This window comes from Apostichopus japonicus, chromosome 20, assembly GCF_037975245.1.
Source record: "Apostichopus japonicus isolate 1M-3 chromosome 20, ASM3797524v1, whole genome shotgun sequence".
Lineage (NCBI taxonomy): Eukaryota > Metazoa > Echinodermata > Holothuroidea > Aspidochirotida > Stichopodidae > Apostichopus > Apostichopus japonicus.
This window is the reverse complement of record NC_092580.1, coordinates 18,013,663-18,037,369: the sequence shown is the minus strand read 5'-3', so window position 1 is coordinate 18,037,369 and position 23,707 is coordinate 18,013,663. Positions and strand designations below refer to the sequence as shown.

At 38.5% G+C, this 23,707-nt stretch overlaps 2 protein-coding genes across 2 annotated transcripts in view; both read right to left on the bottom strand.

Annotated features, from left to right (window-relative positions):
* Positions 1-1,128, bottom strand: part of LOC139961409 (muskelin-like) — a 29,260-nt gene extending 28,132 nt beyond the window's left edge. Inside the window, exon 1 of the mRNA XM_071960551.1 lies at positions 975-1,128. The gene's annotated coding sequence lies outside the window, so the exon portion shown is untranslated. The remainder of the gene's footprint in view (positions 1-974) is intronic.
* Positions 1,129-2,726: 1,598 nt separating this feature from the next.
* Positions 2,727-22,326, bottom strand: LOC139961662 (uncharacterized). The gene is made up of 13 exons (XM_071961038.1): positions 22,035-22,326; positions 18,133-18,263; positions 17,656-17,725; positions 16,782-16,928; positions 14,372-14,517; positions 13,766-13,904; positions 12,303-12,350; positions 11,706-11,896; positions 11,075-11,179; positions 10,091-10,169; positions 9,139-9,210; positions 7,893-8,057; positions 2,727-4,957 (listed from the first exon to the last, which is right to left on the bottom strand). Exons 1-13 carry the CDS (start codon positions 22,111-22,113, stop codon positions 4,314-4,316), a joined length of 2,016 nt encoding a protein of 671 aa, XP_071817139.1. The 5' UTR covers positions 22,114-22,326; the 3' UTR covers positions 2,727-4,313.
* Positions 22,327-23,707: the final 1,381 nt, after the last annotated feature.

The window sequence follows — 23,707 nt, the reverse complement described above, 5'->3', positions numbered from 1 at the left end:
AAGAACTTGACACGACAGACATTTTGTGGTCAAATTCTGCTCAATTGTACGGTGCATAAGCACAGAACCTTAAATATTTTGAGATCATAACATTTCTGAGGAACTACACATATGAAAAACACATACAGTCGAGTGATTTGGATTTTTCCTTGATAGATATCGTTGATCAAATCCTTAAGTGCGACAATTATGAGCCCACCATGCTATATGTACAATATCTGAATTATATGCAATACCACCTATTATTTCCAGTCATTTTGTCATACATAGTGTTAATCACAAGAAACAGGCAGTCAGTTTCTGGTTTGTGACATTGAATGTTTATTGAATTGTTTAATGTGTTGGACCATCATACAGCTGCTTGTGTAACTTGTAATTCTGACATCAATCGAGCTGTGATTTTGTTTTTCTGTGGAGTAATAAAATTCATGAAATGTTATAGGTATCATTTCTTTTGTTTGGTGGTAAGTATATCTCTTCTCGATTCACTGAGAGTTTGAATAAAGAAGAAATTTACATGGCGAGTTACTATGTCCTTGCACTACTTATCCTGTAGTGCTAGGCCTGAGCTACTGCAATGTAGGAGAAATTAGGGCAGGGTGTAGCTTAGGCCTAACTTTCGTTAGGCTAGCCTATATCAATATCTACTAGCCTAGGCCTGTCCTTTTTCAGACCTAGTAATGATATGAAAATCAACAAAAACAACAGTCCATTTCAGTGCAGCAAGTGCACTGCAAGTTGTGGTTTCGGTTAGGCTTAGCTCTAGGTTCGTTTTATACCTAGGCCCCACAGCATTATATCGTTAGGCTAGATTCTACGTTAACCGAACAACCGTGTGTGGGCAACACACGGCCAGGTATTTCTTGTTTTTTGGGCAAAGTTTACTTCCTGATATGGGCTAGCTAATATCAACGTCTGGCTGATATGGACGGTCAAAAGCGTAACAACAACAAAACTTCGAAGACGCCACAAACCTTGCAAACGATTATTTTGGTGTGTTACGTAGTGCAATAGGGCTACTTCGGTTCTGTCAGTTATATGATTTTCTCTTGGCTGCAAATCAAATTCCCTCCTTCAAAAATTACGTCATCAACGATAGCACATCTACGTAGGTTGGAGCTTACGTGCATTGCAACATGTGCAACATGATCCCCCTGAGGAACGCTAAAGAGACAAGCCAATTCTAAAGCCGTTTTTTTTTCGGGGAGTTTTGGCAGATATACGAGAAGGGAAAGCAGTGTTTCTAAGGCTTAATATTCTTGTAAGCTATTATGACATCAAACCATTGAAATAAAACCAGACGAAACTGTGTTTGCAACAGTGATGCTGAATGGTGTGGTATATTGATCGTCGCAACCGTAGTTTAATTCCAAATCAACTTGAAGAAGCCTCCCCACCCACCCCGCCCCAAATAATAATAATAATAATAATAATAATAATAATAATAATAATAATGAAACCAACTTAAGTAACTAGCACACCCTTGAAATGTCTGTAAGGATTCGGGTCTCAAATTCTGGGAGTGGTCAAACGTTGGCCTACTGATGAGCCCAACATTATATTCATGCAAGAATAATTATTACTATACAATATGGTTTATAAACTGACTAGATATTGCATACCTTTAGTTTATAAATTCGTTGCCCACAAAGTTAGATGTTGCACAATATTAGGCCGAAAATTGCATTTAAAATGATTGCGTTTCCAGGCAAATAAGTACCAAAAACAAGCACCCCCACCCCTCACCCCCCCCCCAAATCAGCAGCATAAGCCATTATAAGGTTTTTTCATCGGGTGCTTGATGGTGGCTTTAAATATATGTCAATCCTGATGTTTTCTACACTTAAAGGCAATGAAGACTCGCCCACAACTTTCCGTTGCTTGCAAGTGACGTTTTCTTCTAGTCGCTACAAAATGCAGACAGTATGCGTGATAAGTGAAACGTGATACCTTGTTATCTTTTATGTGGACCTGAGATGTCCATCGCTGCTATGTACCCTGTGCTGTGGGCATTGACCGTAGCTGCTATGTACCCTGTGCTGTGGGCATTGACCGTAGCTGCATGTATTGACTGTACACTAGTGGCTAATTACCGACGGTAACAAGCTGTGTGCTTATTTTCTGGGATCGATGGAAGTGTCTAACACTTCTGTTACACCTCATTCGAAACTATGTCTTGACTCTAAAACCATACTTTTAACAGTGATAACATTATTGTGAAATTTCCTCTCTTTTTTTGTCTATTTCATACCAACTTTTAGTACTTATTCAATCTGAGCTTGAATTTTGAACTGTTCGGCGCTCGTATTAGCTGTGCTATTCGTTTCACAGTCTTGGAACTAATATACACAGTGGCGTAGGAAGGTACTTTTGAGTGGGAGGGGCTGAAGATTGATGGTCGGCCTGGGAGAGTCCCCCTCCCCTTTGGAATTTTTTGCTTTTCCAGGTGGCCTCAGATGCAATTTGGTGCAATATAGCACACTTCAACACCCACTCCATTTTGTAAACTTAATTTTGTATTTTCACCTGGCCTTAGATGCAATTTGGGGCTCCAAATGAGATTTTTTTTCTCATTTGGAAATGAAAAAGGGGTTTTCTGACTTGCGAAGCGGGGGGGGGGGGCGGAATGATACTTCCGCCCCTCCACATTTTTCACTGGGGGGCTGGCGCCCCCCAGCCCCCCCGTTCCTACGCCCTTGAATAGGCTTAGCACGTTTGTAAGGAACAATACATTTAATATGATAACTTAAGTAATGAATCTACGTCGGTTTACTTCAGGTGTACTTTAGTGCAGGGGCGTAAATCCCAATTGAATCGGGTGGGGTCCCGGGGCCCGTCTTAGGGCCCCTGGTGGAGTCCAGGGGCGAAGCTCCGACTGGATGTAGGGACGGATTCATATCTAGAAATCTGCAAGTTTCTTCTGTTTGGTCCCTGATGTAATATGTCAGTCATAAATAAGTCACATCTGATCAGTGATTAATTAGACTTGAAAGATTTATCTATTCAACATCCGGGTGTTACATATAGGGTCTTTATCATGATTAATAAAATTGAAAAACTGAAACAAAAACTGAAAGCATATTTAAACTTTGCACACGATAATAAAATCATCTTGTGATACAATATGCACACATATACAGTATCACGACTGTCGGGTATCTGAGCACAATCACTTTATCGGAAACGTAAAAAAAACCTATATATAATATAAAGATACTTGGCCTCAGTTAACCTAATCATAAATAAAATATTCTGTGAACATATGTACATAACTAAACTAGAACTTGAGGTATAATGACTACTATAACAACAACATGACAGCATCTTAGCATCCGGGCTTAGCGTCATGTATATCTGTCTCGAAAACTCCTACGAAAGTTTATAATTAGGCCTATCTCAAAAACACTTAAAAACTTTCCTGAGTGACATTGCTAACAAAACTGAATGCATAACATAATTTACATATATTGTTATATTGCCTGTACGTAAAATACAACATATAAAGTACTGGAACTTGATGTAATATGCATGACTGCCATCTTATATAGTGAATGTTTTCTACAGAAGTTGCAGATGAAAAAATGCAAGTGCATGAAATATATCTTGTATATATATACATATACATACATCTTGTAGCTCTTTCACCTGTCTGAAGTAGACCACAATATAGGCTACTTAACATTCAGCAACTTTAATCTTAACTCAAAATGCTTATCTGATAGCCTCATCGGTATATGGGTGCAGTTCGTCAGTTTATTTACACTATAAATGAAATCCGTAATTCTTATTTCAACCCAGTTGAAAAGTTCTATTTTCAATCGGGCGTGGGGAGGGGGAGGGGGGAGGGTGCTGAGCAGATGATAATAAAACACTTATAACTACTAATCTCATAGCACACTGTTTGAGCTAGCTTTATGACATACGCGAGTCATTATGAGCCTGATAAAGGTCTAGCGTCGATCATATCGACGCTCCTGCCTTGGCGCAGTACCATGTAATTGGCGCTAATTCACAAACAGGTCATGCGCAGTCGAGCAGCTTTCATAGGTCGAGGAAAATCGAAGACCGTGATCCTTGTCCTCCTTCATGGTGATGAACTATGATGACCTATGATGACTCATTATAAGTAGGCCTACCCCAATCTCGTCGGAAACATGATGTAATATGTACATAACAAACAATAACTCAAACTCTGCAATTATTGTCTGAACTGTTTTAATAAAAAAGATCGGCAAAAATTCTCACAGATGCGTGCACAAGGGTGGATGAACAGGAGTAGGGCAATAATAGCCTATATACCGACCAATGTTTCACTATATAACGGTATGGTACGATGTTACAACACCATTAACCTCCTCATCATCTAAACTGGTGACCGTTGAGAAATTACAAACGCTCGCTACACTTTCTTCATGATCGTATTCCGAGGATAGCATCCACTTCTTTACACTTTTATAGCAAAGATTCTCTTGTATGACATTACGTATTGATTGGTAGGATGGTAACAGTGCATCTTCATCCCCCACCAAAGTTAAATCCGCAGCCGGATTCAACTCTTTCAAAAACTGTTTCCACTCACTAGGTAATTTGTAGGTAGTATATTCCTGATAACAGGGATTAAACATATCCCCAAAATCAAACTGTATTAATATCGTGGAATCGACAGAGGCTTCTGGAAGCTTCTCCACGGCTGTACGTACAATGTCGTCAGTGATTTCACCGTTATAAGGTTCCTTGAAATGAAGAATTGATAAACCATTGTCCATAATAAAACAGTTCTTTCGCGGGTTGATAGCATCCGATTCCCAAGACTGCAGATCTGACGGATCTGTCAAAGTTAGTACCTCCACTGGGCACCCGACTAGGTTTTCCAAATTGATACTCAGCTTAAAAGCAAATTCCTGCAGATGTGTATTGGAGTTGCAAATCAGTCTGACTGTAGAGATTTCATTGCAATCTGCAAAGAGAATGAATATCACCGCTGAAGAATAACATGATTTAATCAACTGCTGAAAGCAATTCTTTAATATTTGTTTTAAAGCTTTTGATGATGTTGTTATTGGTCTTCAGTATTAGTAACACATTGTGACTGAATAGTCACTGAGAAAACAACAGAATAAATGTTATAAAAAATGACTAAAATAAATGTTCATTACTTTTACTGCCAAGACAAGGTTTCATCCGAGTTGCTCACTAATACAAATATATTTTACTTTTACTTACATGGGCATTCATAAAAACAAAACTAGTTTTAGAATATAAACCATATACAGGCGCGTATCCAGGATTTACCAACCCGGGGGGCGCGAATTACTATCTAAGCGGAGCGCCACCATCGGTTGGCGCGCAGCGTACAAGAAAATTTCTTGTTTTGAAACACCCCAGATCACCGGAAACGGCACTTCTCGGGCTTGAAATGACCAACCAGATGTAAACTTTTTCCCTGAGAAACTAAGTATTTCCTAATAGTTTTTTTCCATCCATAACCTTTTTAAAGATTGTCAACCCGGCACACATCATGTTCGACCTGATCGTATCTCCTGTGGGTCTTTGCTTTTGTAGGTGATTCTACGTCGCGGCCCACAATACCCGTCAGCCCCACTTTTCAAGGTTTTAAGACCCATATTTGTTCAGAATTTGAAAATTCACATTTCTCGTGAATAAACTCACTTCAAAACATACCCATAATGTTGTACAAAATTTCATCTATGGACAACCAATATAGAAAAACTTCCTTCAACCCCTAACAGACCGGTCAAAATTGCACGAGTAGAGGGAAGTGTGATGCAGAATGTTGGTCAGAAATTTTCTAAAATTCAGACACGGTTAATTTATTGGTGTACAAATATTAAAACCTCTTATAACGGCTATTATAAAACTTGGTTGAAGGAAATGAAAAAGTAGCAGATATTTCCGAAACCGAACACTACACACATAGGCGTAGGAGGCGCGGCGGCAGTGGCGGAGCTAAGGGTATTGGTCAGGAGTGACGAGAATGGTCTGTAGGGGCGCTTTCGACACTATCTAAGCGGAGCGCCACCACTGGTTGGCGCGTAGCGTACAGAAAATTTTTGAATAAAGATACTCCCTAGATCGCCGGAAATGACCCTTTCCGGGCCTGGCTAATTTGCAGATAAACGAAGAATAAGGTGTCATCGCCAAATTACAGCAACAAAATGTGAGAAATGTCAATAAGTAGATGAGAGCGCAATAAAAAAGTCAATAATCTAGAATAAGTAAAAAGTGGTAAAGAGCTGAAAAAGGCGCCAGCAGTCCATTTGAGTCCGTCAGGGGGGCATCCGCCCCCCTGACCGTATGGACGCGGGGGTGCAGCCCCTAATTCGCCATTACTAATGTAAACGAGAGTTTTGACATAATTGGACCTCCGTGCTTTTTATACATCTACATGAGACATGTCGTTGTTTACATTAGCATCCCGCCGTATACTGCGCAATTTTAACGAACCGTACGGTACATGATGGCATGCGATGTAATAACCGATGCTTGCTTATATGATATTGACATGAACACGTTGAACGCGCGCTTCGCGCGAAAATTTTTGGTTATTTTTTTCAGGCAAGTCGGACAGTTTTGACGCTTGTCATCCTGGAACGCCATTTTCATGCTCACTGATATGATGTGATAACTGCTGTTTGCGTTACAAACTCGAACAGGCGCGTAGCGAGGAATTTGCCAAGGGAGGGGCGAAGCCTGTAGGCAAATTATCTAAGCGTAGCGCCACCATTGGTTGGCGCGAAGCGTACAAGAAATTTTTGGCCGAAAATGCCTCCCAGATCGCTGGAAATGGCACTACCCAGGACCATTTGTTAGCGCGAAGCGTACAAGCAAATTTTGGCCGAAAATGTCTCCCAGATCGCTGGAAATGACACTTCCCAGGCCTTGTAAATTGCCTCTAAGCACTTTCTATTTTGAAATTACTTAGCGATATCATTTAAAAAAATGCTGAATGGGGGGGGGGCGGTCGCCCCCATCCCAAAATGCGTCATGTTCCCCGACGACACGGTCGAGTTCGAGACCAGCCACAGTTGGTTTCATAGCACAATTCTACACACGCGTTATGATAGACCATATATAGTATATATATCATTAGTGAGATGGGAACATGGAAACGTCAAAAAATGGAGTTGTCGGTGTAAGGGGTAGGGTGAGTCACACTTTTACGAAATCATTGATCCGTCACTGGCTACCCTTCAGCGCTGTAATGATGTCACTGTTCCTCTTCCTCTTCCCGGTGTCTTCGCGTTTTTCTTTTACTCCCTCCTTTTCTCCTTTTTCTCTCTTTCTTCTTTTTCTTTTCCCTTCCTTCCTCTCCTCCTCCTCTTTTTCCCCTCTTTTTTCCTTTTTTCTTCTCTTTTTTTTCTCCTCTTTTTCTTACCCGGGGGGCGCGCGCCCCCAACGCCCCCCCCCTGGATACGCACCTGATATAGTCTGAAAAGCTTGACTAAAATTAATTAAATAATACGTGTGTTATTACTATAGTAGACATGGTGATGTAAAAGTGAAAAAACACCAATCGGTTTGGGTCTTTGTACAGCATTGACGAATCCACATGGAATCTACATTGGCTCGACAGCACTCTCAAGAAGTATGACCCTCCCTCCCCCCCCCCGCCCCAATAGGAGAAGGGTAACTTGGGGTGGTTGTGTATGGTGACAATAATTTGCGTTTCTTTCCGCCATTGGTCTCATCGGCAACAATAAAAATCATATTTCCATAATTATAATTATGGAAATATGATTTTAAAGCTCATCATATTTGACACATCCTCGAAAAGTTCTCACGTTTAAAGACGAAAATAATGAATTATCCGTATCTTATAGGCCTAGTTCAATATAACAAAGTGCTTAATTTTATATGACTGCTACTGATACCTGTCATGTGGTTCGCTCCAGCCTTAATTGCGTAGCATCGAAAGACTAACAATAAGATAAAGATGATGGCTAATACTAGTCCTGATACACCTGAGGTAATCCAAATAAGGTTCCAGTTGTACTGCAGCTCTTCTGTATCATCATATTCTTCTTCTTCGACAATAACTAATTATCAAAGAAAAGAACACATAACACATATTATAAGGAGTACCGAAAAATAGCATCAGTATCTAAATAAGAGTGTCACTGCATGCACAAGGACTCTATACCGTCCGCATACGGTCGGGAGGGTTGCAGGATTTACGATAACAACAAGATACCCTTCTACGGTACATGTCTTCCAGTCCAAATAATCTGAAGCCCGCCCGCCGCACACTGACCCACTGATAACGACAAGACTCAAGTAGACCATCGTTACTTGAAAATGTCTGAAAATGTTCGGCATGCAGTGTGCGTGAGTTTAAGACTATGATTGATCAAGAAGGTTTGACTGGCACCTTTAAGTCGTGTTGGCTTCAGTCGGGAGACCTGGCCATGTACTTCGTTTTCCACCCGACTGTCGGCATTCGTCAGTCGGGAGGACTGACCATGTACTTCACCCCATCTCCACCGATTGTCGGCAGTCGGCAGCGTGCGACGGTTCACGACTTCAAATTGCCCAATGTTAAAACATCTAACCAATCACTGGAACGTACTTTTTGCATGTGACCATGTTGGATCATCATGAATATCTAGTTCACGACGATTGAGTTGCATCGGCTGTTCGTGATCAGTCGAGCAGTGTGCGGCGGGCTTAACAAATTTGTTTGACTCCAAAATCCGGTCGCCAAGATATTTACTTCCTTGTACATTAACTGTTAAAAACACGCATAGGTCTATGCTCCAAAGGAAACTTGAAACTTGCAGCAAGGCTTTCAAGGTTTTTATTCGATTCTGTATCTATTTTATTTAATAGAGCTTCACATAGTAATTGGTATTGATATAAAGGAACAGAATATTATGATGGGATTTAAGTATACAAACTCACCACACTTCAATCTGACTTGATATGTTGTATTTTGGAAAAATTTCGACAAAATATTGATTATTGCATAATATAATGAGATTGATTTATTTATTGAAACTAACCACCCTCCAACCTTACTTAACATGTACATTGAACGGGGAATCTGTGCCTATTCTTGAATCTCTAGATGCATTCATAGTAACATATCACAGGCGAGAGCATGTCAAACATTGTACATACCTTGACATGTAAAGTTTAAGCAATCAGGGACGCAGATCTCGTTGATATCACATGGATTAGAGTCACACGGTGCTATGTTGAGTTAGAGGGAACAAACAGTTATATAATAAACATTCTGTCATATATACCATAAATGTAGCTACGCTGGTCGGCGATGTTCGGTATCATCAATTAACCGGGATTCAGTCTTACCGACCAGAAGTCGGCCGATTGCCACAACAATTCTATACATTTCAACATGACAACTGAAATTAACAAATTAGCCAGGTCATTAACCAATTAGAAGGAAATGTGTATGGACTATGTTAATGTTTTGTAAATTTGGTAAATACTATAGGCTAGACATTAATAATGTTCATTTTATGTTAATATTACAAATACCACATAACATATAGAATGTTTCGTTAATATAGTAAACACTAAATTTTGAAACAATGATGTTGGATTATTACGACAAAAGTTTACTATTGAAGAGTAAATGATGGATATATATTTGAAACGGAAATGCTTTGGAAAATCCTGAACAGTGAAAAAGTTCCAGCCTATTACCGGGAATCGAACCCGTGTCTCCCGCTTTATTTGCGGACACCCTATAATCGACCAGACGGTTCGAAAACAGTAGAAAGGTCTTCCTTCCTTCGTAGAATATATATATATATATATATATATATATATATATATATATATATATATATATATATATATATATATACATATATATATATATATATATATATATATATATATATATATATATATATATATATATATATATATATATATATATATATACATATATCCTATAACTGTCAATGAGATCGTATTAACCACGTGTTACGATTGTACAGAGTGCACTCACCATGCACCGGTGCTTTTGAATCTGACAATGTACACTGCAGAATTACCACTTATAGAGCTGAGCCAAGCCAAGCTGTAATATTGGAAGACTTACGAGGTTTGATGAGGATAGTGGGAGAACAAATCGGAGTTGGGTAGTAGTATCTATCTTTGTCTCTGTCCTGTATTTTGGTCTGTGATTTAAAACAAAAACAAACTAATATGTGAAAAGAAAATCGAATTGATGTTATCACTGTAGGAGTCAGAGCACTGTAAGCTACGTATGAGAGAAAATCCACTCAAGACTACAAGTAGGCTACCATCAAATTAAGGGAAGTGTGTAGTGGCGAATGTTTGTTTCTAAAAGGAATCAAGTTTACAAAGAAGAAAAACATTTGTGGAATTAAACATATTTCAACGTTTGAATTTGAAATATTTTGTACCAATAGTGTACTGGAACGTATATAACAACATTAAAGATACACTGAAACTTCGCTTCGATGTTTCTCTAATTAATATACATCCAATATCCCACTTCATTTCCTATATGCATATCAATGCACTACAATCATTGAATTATTGGTAAACTTCACATCTCCTTATAAAGACAAAGTTGCAACCCAATAGCTAATCAAAGGTCAAACAATAGAAATTAGTGAACAGCTATGACATCATCAAACCTGATTGTTTCTAGTTTATTGTGGTACCAGCTCTGCGAATTACTTATATCAATATCTCCAAATCTAATTTCATCGGATGCAAACTTCAACCGGATAGGTCATGAATATGCACCTGGCCTGTCTGTTTACAGGTCATCAGTGTTGCCCCCAAATATGCTAGATAGTCAAATAACGGTCACCGAGGAACATATGTCAACACACATTTTACTGCCACACTCATTTGGCTGTACTTTGTCTGACTGAAACATTGAGGTTGTATAATTGAACTTCCTGCTTTATCAGGAATTAATATGGATGATAAGAGCCTCTATAGGCAGTTATCAATTGTAAACATCTAGCAATTTTAAAGTGCCGAAATTTCGGTGCCGATATGCCTTTAAATGTTTATTTTTAAGCAAGGGTAATACACGTATACTTACGATAATCATGTAAGATGCATTATAATTCAAACCCTCCGATTGGTTGAAGAAGGTGAGGTTGAAAGTTTGATTGAAAAGGCATTCTTCAAATGTGTCTGTTATCTCCTTCAAGTAAAAGAACAACACATTGAGGTATTATCGAAGCACAAGTTAGCAATATACCGACTACAATAATTGTTGTGGCGTTGACTGACATTCGGTAAAGTAGGGTGCTTAACAAAATTACAAATCATGAATCAACATTTGAGGGACACATAAATCGGGTAATGCAAGATGGCGCCAGAGGCACCAGAGCGAGTGAGAAACGCGACTCCATGACTGTATGGGATCCAGAGGCCCAATATAGGGCCCTGTTAGTGATGGAAGAAGGGGGCGGGGTCAAGTGACGATGATAGGGGCCCTGTGGCTTTGCGGTTTCCAGTACTTCGAATCAGCAGAAGTTTGTTTGTAGACGTAAATAAATTATAATCACTAAAACTCAAAGAGTATAGTGAATCTTCTTTTAAGGTTTTTTATTGTTTGGGATTTATTAATTTAAATTGGGGCACCAGGGGGAACCGAATATTCCCCAAAATGATAAGTGTCAAATCTTACAATTAAATATTACCAAAAAGGGCAAAATATCACTTACATTAAATCGGTACTTTATTTTTCCCACTTCGTTGGAATAGGAACAATCCAGCTCCTCCTGCTGATCCTCCTGATACAGATATACAGTAAATTTATCGACATCAATTTCCACAGGTGGGAGGTCAAAGGTTATTGTAAGACTAGGTTGGTCACAAATCTGTTCCAGTCTTAAATGCAGTGGATGCCACATTTCTGAATGGTAAACAAAAACAATAAATATATCGGAAGAGAAATAGGAGGGAACAAAGAATATAGATTTCCCTACGATATTCATATCACCAATTTTGGGGCAATTTTATTTCTAATATTCCATATTTATTTATTTCTAGGTATAAAGGCCGATACACTTGTGAATGACCTTACATGTCATCGGACTTCATTACGTAATGTCTATTGTTTGATAATGTAAATACTGACTTCACAATAGAAATGTTTCTTTTTTAAACATTTCATTATTAAACTCTTGAATTTAATATTTGATTTTTCCTTAAAATATGTATTGTATATTTCCTTTAAAATGTGTTAATATCAATTACTCGTTCAACAAATGCGTAATAGATATAGCTAACATCATGATAAACGTGAAGTGTATTTTTACCCTTCGCACTGAGTCCGCAATACTCATTCTCGTCCAGCTCAGCGCATGCTAAACAGCAAGAAGAAAGAAACATATTTAAATGGATTCGAAATTGATTGCTCCATGTGGAGGTTACTTAAAAAATGAGATGCTAAGCCAAACCCGTCGGCTGAGAGGCTAGAGCCGGGGGTCAAGAGCCGGGGTCGTGCCCCCCCCCACCCCTACGCGGAATATTCCCCCCCCCCACTTACACACACCATCTCTGCCGCCACCATGCGTAAAAAACGTCACAAGTTACATGACAGGAGTAATGTACCCCTCATTAAATCGTTGGTTCCATTTTTAAATTTGCCCTCCAACTCAGAAATCCTGATTGCGGGCATGCGCAAACCCAATTATCATCATTTGGTCGATGAGATAGATATCGGTATGAATGAACAACCGGCCGCAAACAGCTAAGATAAATCTTATTCAGTATGAATAATATAAAAAAACAATCCCATCTCCACACCTCCAAGACTGAAGATTTTTGCAAGTCTAAACGTGATGCCATCGAGTGAGAAGCATTAATTATTAATGGGTTTCTTTATATATATTACAATGGTTTCTTTCTCCAATTATGATGGCTATCGCAAACGCTGAAACAAAAATATATCGAACTTCTTAAAATATTATAACGGCATTCGTTGCCGCCATTGTTTTTTATACATTGAAAATACGAAAGAGAAAAAAAGAAATAAAGAAGAGAGATAGATGAAACACAAAAGGTTTCAACAAGAAGTGGCACTGTGACGTCACACCTAAACAAAATGGCACCCCCCCCCCACTTGGCAAGGCTTTTAACCCTGATATCTTTCAAATTGAAACGGTTCTTTCAAATTGAAACGATTCTCCTGACCGCACATTTGTGGCAGTTACTAATCACCGGGATCTCTATCGAAGTTAAACAGTTAAACGTAATAAAACAGGAGTTGTTTCTCATTTAAACAACAAAACCAAAACCTATATAATAATATAGTGCGTATATCAGACTGCTAACAGCTATAGCAACATATATACTGCTCTGTGTATACTTTGTGTTACGGGAGACCTTTCCGCTAGCACGACCATGGCTGTGTTAACACAGATTTTTCAGCCGATTTTAATATAATTTTTTTGTATGTTCTTTGATAATTAAATCTCCAACACTGTGTATGTAATTAAGTTGACTGCAGTGGTTAAGTTTCATTTTCTGGAAGTGCCTTGTAATATACATGATAACAAACAGAAACATTCATATGGACTTCTCATGAAAAAAGAACAAAGGACAATTGTAGTAAAGGAAATAATTAATAAGTGTGCACTTCAGTATATATTGTACAGATAACTCGAAAGGTATACCATATCATGTAATATGACGCTTTTAATATTCCATATAAAGGGTAATATTTTATTTGTATAGTCACAAATTTCAAACACGTACAGAGGAACGAATGAATATATACCTGGCACTTGAAAAAATTTCATTTCCTGGACCAAATCTCGAGCCTTTGGTAAAGTATCCACCGCAGCGAGGTAACCTCCAGGGCTGGTCCCGTACCCTGGGAAAAGGCCGCAGAAACAATCATAGAAGAAGGTCCTTTCCTATTCAGAACGAAAAGTATAACGGATGAATGGTTATACATCGATATTTGAAACGTATATACAACCTATGAGCAGTGATGTCGAAATTGCCGCCTACATATGGCAGCACCACAAACGCGTGAAAACCATTGATTGGTTACCATGCATGACAACCTCACCGCCCCGTCCCCGATGTCGGGGGACCTATGATCTCTACATGTGAGGTTTATCAAGTTAAGTGATTTTCGACTGATATTCTCTCTTATATGATGAATTACGAGCAAGTTTAAGTCAATAGTGTACAGGGTTAAAGGTATAGTCGATTAACGATATGTTATGCATGTTATTCCCTCCGATGTTTTCGCTTTGCCATTTACAGTAAGCATTAAGTGTTTGTCTACAGTGTATATGGTAGGTGCACATATACCATATATAAAAAAAAACAACGAACTTTTAAATTGATGGACACAAATTATTCAGTATCTTACCACGTCATTCACCGAGCACATGCCTTGACTAACCGCACACGGTGTAAGGTTTGACTCGAATTTCCAATACTGGCAAAAATTCTTGTTAAGTGCTTGGTATGTCTTTCCGCGTATGGCAAACCGTATCCCAGTCACCAGATCGATACCTGCCGTCATGGACGTGAAGGGAACATGGAATTACGAAATATAATCAATGGGAGGAAATTATGAAATTGCTCAGAGAGAGCAAGTATCCACTCTTTCATGGTTTGCTAATATCTATACCACTATACCTATACAGGGCTTCACATATGTAGGTCGGTTCCCGTGTCGGCATATATACGTTAGTAAATAGCGAAAGTTGCTAGGATAGTTCATTCACCGATTATCCACGGCAATTTGACAATATAATGTACCGTGAGTTTGAATCATTTATGGTATTGTTATGTCAGCAGAAACCAGCTAGTGTATCAAATGACCCAAAATATAAAACAGAGTTGTTGTAATAATTGCAAATCGAAACAGGAGCTGGGCGTGTTTTTAACTCGTAATAGAGCAAACATAAAAGCGATAGTTGCGTTCGTTGGAAAAAAACGTCTATTTGCGCGTGTGTACGTACGTGTCTAACTGTCTTAATTTACGAATATCACTTTTTTTAAATAGGAGGACAAGATAACTACCTACATATGTACATGGAAGAAAAAATGATCATTTTGACTGAATTCGCATTACGTTAATAATGTTCACTGGTAGAATGATGACTGTAGTATAGATGTAATAAAGACTTTCATTCAGTTTTAATCTTCTTCTCTTTTCAGTATTTTTTTCTATGCGGGGGAGGGGGTTGGGGAGGGGCTAGGGTGGGAGGTTGAATGGAATGGTCTAGTCTGAGGGGACGAAGACTCCCTTTCAACAAAGCCCTTACACCAATGCCTCTCTCTCTCTTTTGTTGTAGCATTTGTAAGTAACCGCCCCTTGGAGCTCCTACATTGTGCAATAAACGAGTATCGTGTCTTCTATTGCATAAACATATCTTTTGATACACTATTCCGTCAGAACCATTTTGAAACCTGTCTTGTGATATGCATACCCCGTGTCTCGAATTGCGAAATAATTCCTTGTCAAGTTTCAATTCTAAAGGACATCCCTAGTTGCCAAAATGTTACAAGAATCGATATTTCGTCATTACTGTCAAATAACATTAAGGATTGGGGCCATTTTTCAACATCAAATAAACAAATAACTTTGGTATCACATTCATTTGAAGATACTGCTCTTCTTTAACTGTTACATTGTGCATATCGAAACATTAAATTTATAATTCAGTTTCATTGAAGACAATAACAAGGCATAACCTCCCCTACCCATCTCCGACACTGGTGTGAATATGGATGAAGCATGGGGAGCCAAGTCATTTAGGGGGCCGGATATACAAAAAAAATATATATTTATGGAGGAGCCCAGGAAAATATGGGGTAAGAGTAACGTGTTATGGACAAATGTAGAGTGCGAAAAGAGGGTGTGGGGAGGGCGGGTGGGATGAGGGGGGGGGATGAGTTGGTGGCAAAACTGCTCCAGGGCCGAACCTGACTCTCCTCGCCTCTAGTCAAATTGGATTCGAATTCAACAGAGTAACCCATCCAACATATCAACAAACTTATAACGTGTGCTCAATTTTTTTTAAATTTCGTCTTTTTACAAGTTTTTTACTATATGTGTAAGATAAGAAGGTTCTTTATTTCGGTAAAGGGAACGTGAAAATTATCTCAATAATTGGATGAAAATTTGATACAAATAAAAAAAAACTTTGGGTAAAAATAATGAATAATTGTAACATATAGAAACCATATTATTAATGATTAATCCCACAAAAAATAACATTAGTGTAAATAATACTGTCAGACGTTACAACGTTACATGATCTTTCGGGAAAGTTCTCAGAAATATATTGACGGTTTGACATTGATGAATTCTACAACATTCCATAATTATTTTGATGCTTTTTCCTCCGTATATAGTGCACAATGATATGCATGCTTTGATTTATTCCATTAAGGTTGCTATCCAAAGTAAACGTGAAATTATTGATAAAAGAATGCCCCCCTTGATATTACTTTTTTTTTGTGCAAAATTTGCACCAGACTTTAAATTTTTGAAGCTAATTCTTTGAAGGCAAATTTTTTCTACCATTTTAAATACAAAGGCACAAACTGGAGCGGAGTCCTTTCCCATTAACAACAAGGGTACTTCTAATTTACGAACGGGCACTTTTTTTAGGTTTTCACAAAACTGTGGGGGCAAGTGCCCTCTTGTCCCTCTTCCACCGCCCACCGCCCACGGCCCACCGCCCACGGCCCACCGCCCTAGTATGATAATATATCTTTACAGTCGCGTCGTTGTATACGCACAAAATAGGAAGATATAAACGTACCTTCTCTTCCGAGAGTGAATGTGACATTAGCACAGAGTGTAGTTTTCCCGTCACTTTTAGCTTTGCTGTAAAACGTCAGACTGAAATTCTCCACCTTAGCTGGAAAAGAACTTGAACCATGCGTTGTTTTATACACCGGGCATTCAGCTGCATGTGAACCAATTCAAACCCAAAATATTTTATACAATGAAATCAGGAGTGTATTATGACCCACTTAGCCTTGTAGTGACCGCTCATAGTGACTTGTTCAGCTAATGAACTTGATGATTGGGGCTTCAAGCTTTCACGATGTGACAAAAATGTCAGTTTCATTGCAGCTTTCATGCAACAGCAAACATCAGAGCTAGCGCGACATTTTACTGGTATAGCCTCTTTCAATAGAAGAGGGTATTGGGGAAGGGGGGGGGGGGTAAACGATGGGGACAAAATGATGTTGCTGCATATTTGCCTAGTTCTTATAAGTATAGGTAATATTCTGTGGCCTAATTTGTTTATGGTTTTAAAATTCAACAATCCGCTTGATACTTGACATCCCATACAACCCTGCTTTTCATCTTTCAGTTTTGTTGGAAATCAGTATATTTCTTTCATCTGTGTTTTATTTCATATGTTTTGTTTGATCAACAAATAACATTCCGATTCCATTTAAAGGTTTATAACAAGAAAATTAAAGGGTAATACACTTAAATTTGACAGCTAATGATCAGGAAGATCATGATACATGTTATATATATGTAACATATATTATATATATGTAACATATGTTATATATATGTTACATATGTTATATATATGTTACATATGTTATATATGTTACAAGGGGTCAAGGGCTCACATACAGGTATAGAGAAATAGACAATGGCCTGAAACTAACCAGCACTTTCCAAATTATCTTCAGTATTCCCTAATGTACAAGTTTTTCTGGTCCATTGCTCTGTGGGTTTCTGGAATAAGAACATAACCAAACAGTGAACGTAGTTCTGTTTCCCATACATAAAAACAAATATATTAAAGAAACATGACGCTTATGCTAGTTTTAGTATTACTCTATATAAAATTTATTTAAAAAAATATTAATTAAACATCTTTAATCATTTCAATTTTTTAAAATTACTTTAAAGATAAAGTAATCATGCATCCATTTCGATCCTTAAGAATTTGTCGACAAAACACTTCCATATTAGTTTTCATAAAAAACAATATCCTTGACACTTCCTTTCATTGTGCTGAAGTGAAGCGTATCTCCAGTTAATTAAATGCAGTATGTTGGAATCCTATAGCTTGTGATTGGATATTATCGCAAATTGAACGAAATCAGCCCAAACATTATACATAATGATCTTGAACTTACATCGTAATATTCCCAGGAACAGTCCTGGTTGCAAATATAACCACCGTCATGATTTTGAGCAGAAACCGGAGATGATAAAACGAGTATTAGAAATAGGAAATAAACTGACAGAATGCACAAAAGGTTGCTTCCTGGAGAAATGAACAAAAATTTGAAGATGTGAATAAGGGGTTAATCAACGGTCTAGCGTGCGTTACTCACAGGATTAATGCACGATCGGGGGATAATGCAAGCGATGCACGAGGGCGGAGCGTGGCGGAGCCCGAGTGCATCCAGCGATAACATTAACACCCGGAGTGCATTAATCATGTGAGTAACGCACGCTAGACCGTTGATTAACCCCGTTCATTCATACACTAACATTTGTGTGGGGGGAAATCATAAAACCAAACATTTTTGGTTACATATAACCAAAGATTTATTAAAGTGATGCCCCGGTAATTTTACCGTGCGTTACTCACAAGATTAACCACGGTCAGCTGACCTGAATGGACCAATAGGATTTAGGAATCTTTACTAAGTATGAATGAATATAAAATTAATTGGCATTCGAGACAATGTATTTATTTAAACCAGGTTTATTAGGAAGTGTTATATAGTTAAGTCCGATGATTCGAGTCCGATCTTTTTGCGGCTCAAACCCAAGACCAAGACCAGAAATCTCATTATTCAAGTTTAAAGGAGGTGGTTATGTTTTAATAGTAAATTTACAATTTTAACAATGTGTACCCCAACCAATAAAAAAAGAAACAATAAAGAAACAGCATTTGTTCTCGCAACATTTAAGACATTTGATTATTATTCATAACCATGTTAAATTTCGCAAAACGAGATCAAGTGTTTTGAAAATACCTCAATAAGAAAAATATTTTTTCCCCCATACGCGTCCTTTCATATTTTTTTGAGCTGAATTCGATTGGAATAGAAAAAAATCAATATGCCAGATTAAATACCCCCTCCCCCCCCCCAAAAAAAAATGAAGAAAAAGATTCAAATCCTTTAGGTCATTGTTGCATTTCAAGCTTTCTGTAATTAGATTGTATACTCAAGAATTTGATTTACTGATATTAGCATATTCTGCTTTGATGTTTATATGTAAATCTGGAAAAGATAAAAATGAAATAAAATTCGCTCTTACAGCTGTTATAAGATGTAAATATGAATAGTTTCTGAACTAAATAATCTGCTATCTTTTTAGTCAAATTTCATTTATTAAATGATAATGTTAGGGAAAATATCAAGTGCTTTCAAAATATCTTAATAAAACATATAGAAGTTTGTTTTCTGTGTGCTTTTCTAAATGCATTTTTGAATGAGGCATTTCAAGTTTATACGTAATGCAGTAAAACGTGTCATTTATAAGCAAAGAATGATACTCTTAATCCAAAATGCCTTTATAATTTATTGAACAACACGAGAAACATATGGTAAGAAATTTTTCCAAATATATTTTGCATCAAAGAGAAATCAGTTACAAGAATGTTAACTGGTCATTTTTACTTTTATAAACTTCAGAACCTTGGGACGAAGTTTAGCACAATATTAGCAAGAGTTTTGAAAGCAAAAGTGTACCTGGTAGTTCTGATCGAACCAGGTAATTCCGAGACATATGGAGTGCAAAATCAAACAATATGTTACAAAGAAGGAATATGTATTGAGGGCAGGGGCGGACTGGGTCTTAAAACCGCCCGGCCATTTTTCAGCTAGACCGGCCCTTTATTCATTGATATGTTACTTACATAGTGATCGCCGTCCTGGGGGGGGGGGGGGTCTAAGGGGAGGGGGTAAGACAATTACAATAATCCTTCAAAAAAGACCCAAAATAATTATCCAGAAGCAACACTTGATTAAACTGATAAAAGTTAAAAACGTAAACAAAACTAGACAAATTATATGTTTTAGACTGGATTTTATTTAGTTTTTCAAGCATTTTGTGACAACATGCTTGAAAAAAAGGAAAAAAACGTAAATAAAATCCACTATAACATATATGTTCAATAACACGAGCACATATGTCATATCTACGAGGGTAGGAGCCAAGGCAGTACGCTGCTTCTGGCAGCCACACCATCAATTATATTTTTAGTATCAAGTTTGGCCAAGATCCTCTTTTCCGCAGACATCAACATGAACGCCTCAAGATGTTCGTCGACGACTAACATGCGTCTAATTTTGATAACCAAACACCCTACTGCATGTGGGTCATATTTATTCATACATAATCTCTCCAGGCGCGTAGCCAAGGGGGGGGGGGCGAAGGGGGCAGGCGCCCCCCCCCCTTGAGCATTTTTTTGATAATTTTTTTTAATGTTTTTATGATATCGCAGTAATTTCAAAAGAGAAAATGCTATAAAATGCAACTTACAAGGCATGGGAAGTGCCAATTCCAGCGATCTGGGAGGCATTTGCAGCCAAAATTTTCTTGTACGCTTCGCGCCAATCATGGTGGCGCTACGCTTAGATAGTTTGCAATGCCGAATCTGACGGCTCTGATAATTTGACTACAGTTTCGCCCCTCCCTTGGCAAATTCCTGGCTACGCGCCTGAATCTCTCGGGAATTAGCTACTGAGTGAAATCCAAATAATCTGATAAGATTTTACATTTTTTACTTCGTTTTCTGGAGGACGAGGTGCAGATTAATAAAATCTGTATTCTCTGTCAGTGCTAGGGTATATGTCAGAATGAATTGGTCACCGTACTTGTATATCTTGTCGTAAAAATATTAGCACGGACGGGTTGCCAAGAGCACGTTCTTTTGTTACGTACTAACAGACTAACTAACATGGTGATTTCGTGAACTGATTCCCACAGTTAAAGATATACTTCTACACAGCCCGTCTGTATTCTATTGCCACTGTGAAAATTGGCTGTTTACCAGTCTTCCCAGCCCACCGGCCTACTGGGCCACCGGCCCACCGGGCATTGCCTAAATGCCCGTGTGGCCAGTCCGCCACTGATTGAGGGTTATTGTTTACTGCAGCTTGAGCATAAGTGATCATTATCTCATCTTTTTTAGCATATTAATTTGAATAGCAAATACTAATGAACTTCAACCATTATGAGGACATGGCTCAGCCCACTCACTATGTTGCAATCCCCCCTTAATAGACGGTTTACCTGAAATAGGGTATAGGTATACTTTCAAGCAACAATATTTACCAGGGGTGTTGATCCCTTTCCAAGCCCCACCGTGAATACAAATTTTCACTTGATCAGAGGCATATAGACACCAATTGGCTGTAAGATGGGTCTCTTCGTTCTATACACCCACCCCTCCCCCCTCCCCGCCCCTCTTCCATAGCCATTATGTTTCCATGAAGCAAATTAGTTTTTATTTCAATTTATGAATGCAATCAAGTATTTAATTGTAAACAGTAATGTAATATGACACAGGCACAGATGAATGGAATTCCTTTTTTTTAATACAGGTATTTTAATATACATTTAACATATGCACTGCTTAAAATATGAAACATGGCTATACAAATTATTGCACTTATTTTGGTTTGCCTACATTCATCCACTAGCAATTATTAGTGGGGCAACACCATACTTGACATTCACCGGCATGTCGTGTATAACAACATTATGATAATTGAGTCAATATTTGGCAATATCTTTTATGTTAGAGTGCTGCCTACTTCAAAACCAAAGGGACTGAAACATTGCACAGCTGTTCTTTCATTGTTCGAATCCACATAACATAACCTTTGCAATGGACACAACAATACAATTCTCTGAGGACTTGGTGATTCTTTCATATGACATCTGAGGACTTGAAAACCTTTGTTCAAGTCCTCAGTATGAATGACAAACACGTATACACACAAACACGTATACATAATAAACATACACACACCGACACTCAAATACGTACTTATATTAAAGAAGTTTTACAAACCTTTATTATAGTAAAAAGCGGAACTTAAATGTTGGTCGACTTGGTGAAAAATTGAAAATGAGTTGACAGGCGCCATCATACAGGTTTACGGTGACGACAAATTATAAGATGTTTCCTTTTCCTAAATTCCACGTTCCAATTAAAAGTTTCGTTATGAATCAGGATGCTTTTCACTTTAATCCATGAAACAAAACATGACTATACAGTATTAAACTGCACGTTTACCCAATAACTTTATCTTCATTCAAACAGTAAAATGCAACTGTGCAACCGTATAGCTTCTTTTGATCATATATATATACATGACATACCGCGCATAGACATCTGAAAACGAAACATAACTAATATGTTTATCAGGAAACACGACAATGTTTGTTTCGAATATCAACATTACCAATGTATTTCTCGCTTTTCATTTCGAATGGTTAATCTTATATAATAAAGAGAACAAATAATAACAGAAATAATAACAGAAAAAAAATCGAATCAAATAAAAACTATACAAAAAAAAACAAAAAAAAAACAATTGTCGAAACTACAAATACCAAAACCACTGAGTTTAAACTATACAGCAAATAGTTCGATGAATTATTATTGTGGTATTAGCACGTGTTGTATGACTACGTCGTTAAAGGCGTTAACGGCTAGAAACAAGAGCTTCTCTAAAAACGTCTGGTAAGCCGACACGACATACAAGTGTAGGGGTCCTTGTATTTGACTGAGGGGCATCGAGAGGAATTTTGTTTTGCTCTTTATAATGCGCTGGCACTCTGGTGACAACGATTAACTGAACGACAATGGAAACCAATACAATTTTTAACCCTAAGAAAGGAAATGATAATTAACATACAATGGAAATGCCTAGGCCTTCTTACCCAGCATAAAACATATAAGCCAAACTCCAAACCTATCTGTATACCTGTCTATCTGTCTATCTGTCTATATGTCTATCTGTCTATCTGTCTATCTGTCTATCTGTCTATCTGTCTATCAGTGTATCTGTCTATTGTCTGTCTGCCTGTCGACCTGTCGACCTGTCTGTGTATCTGTGTATATGTGTATCTGTCTATTGTCTGTCTGCATGTCTGCCTGTCGACCTGCCGACCTGCCGACCTGCCGACCTGCCGACCTGTCGACCTGTCGACCTGTCGACCTGCCGACCTGTCGACCTGTCGACCTGTCGACCTGTCAGCCTGTAGGGCCTGTCGGTCTGTCGGTCTGTCTCTCGGTCTATCAGTATGTCTGTCTGTCGGTCTATCTGTGTCTCTATCCATCCATCCATCCATCCATCCATCCATCCATCCATCCATCCATCCATCCATCCATCCATCCATCCATCCATCCATCCGTCCGTCCGTCCGTCCGTCCGTCCGTCCGTCCGTCCGTCCGTCCGTCCGTCCGTCCGTCCGTCCGTCCGTCCGTCCGTCCGTCCGTCCGTCCGTCCGTCCGTCCGTCCGTCCGTCCGTCCGTCCGTCCGTCCGTCCGTCCGTCCGTCCGTCCGTCCGTCCGTCCGTCCGTCCGTCCGTCCGTCCGTCCGTCCGTCCGTCCGTCCGTCCGTCCGTCCGTCCATCCATCCATTCATCCATCCATCTATCTATCTATCTATCTATCTATCTATCTATCTATATATCTATCTAGCTATCTATCTATTCTCAGCAGCCTTTTATTAACAT

Coding starts and splice junctions, on each gene's coding strand:
- LOC139961662 (XM_071961038.1), bottom strand. CDS start 22,113: ATGATGGCGCCTGTCAACTCATTTTCAATTTTTCACCAAGTCGACCAA. Junction 14,518..16,781: donor ATTCACTCTCGGAAGAGAAG/GTACGTTTATAT, acceptor CCATGACGGCAG/GTATCGATCTGGTGACTGGG. Junction 11,897..12,302: donor TTGCGGACTCAGTGCGAAGG/GTAAAAATACAC, acceptor TTTACCATTCAG/AAATGTGGCATCCACTGCAT.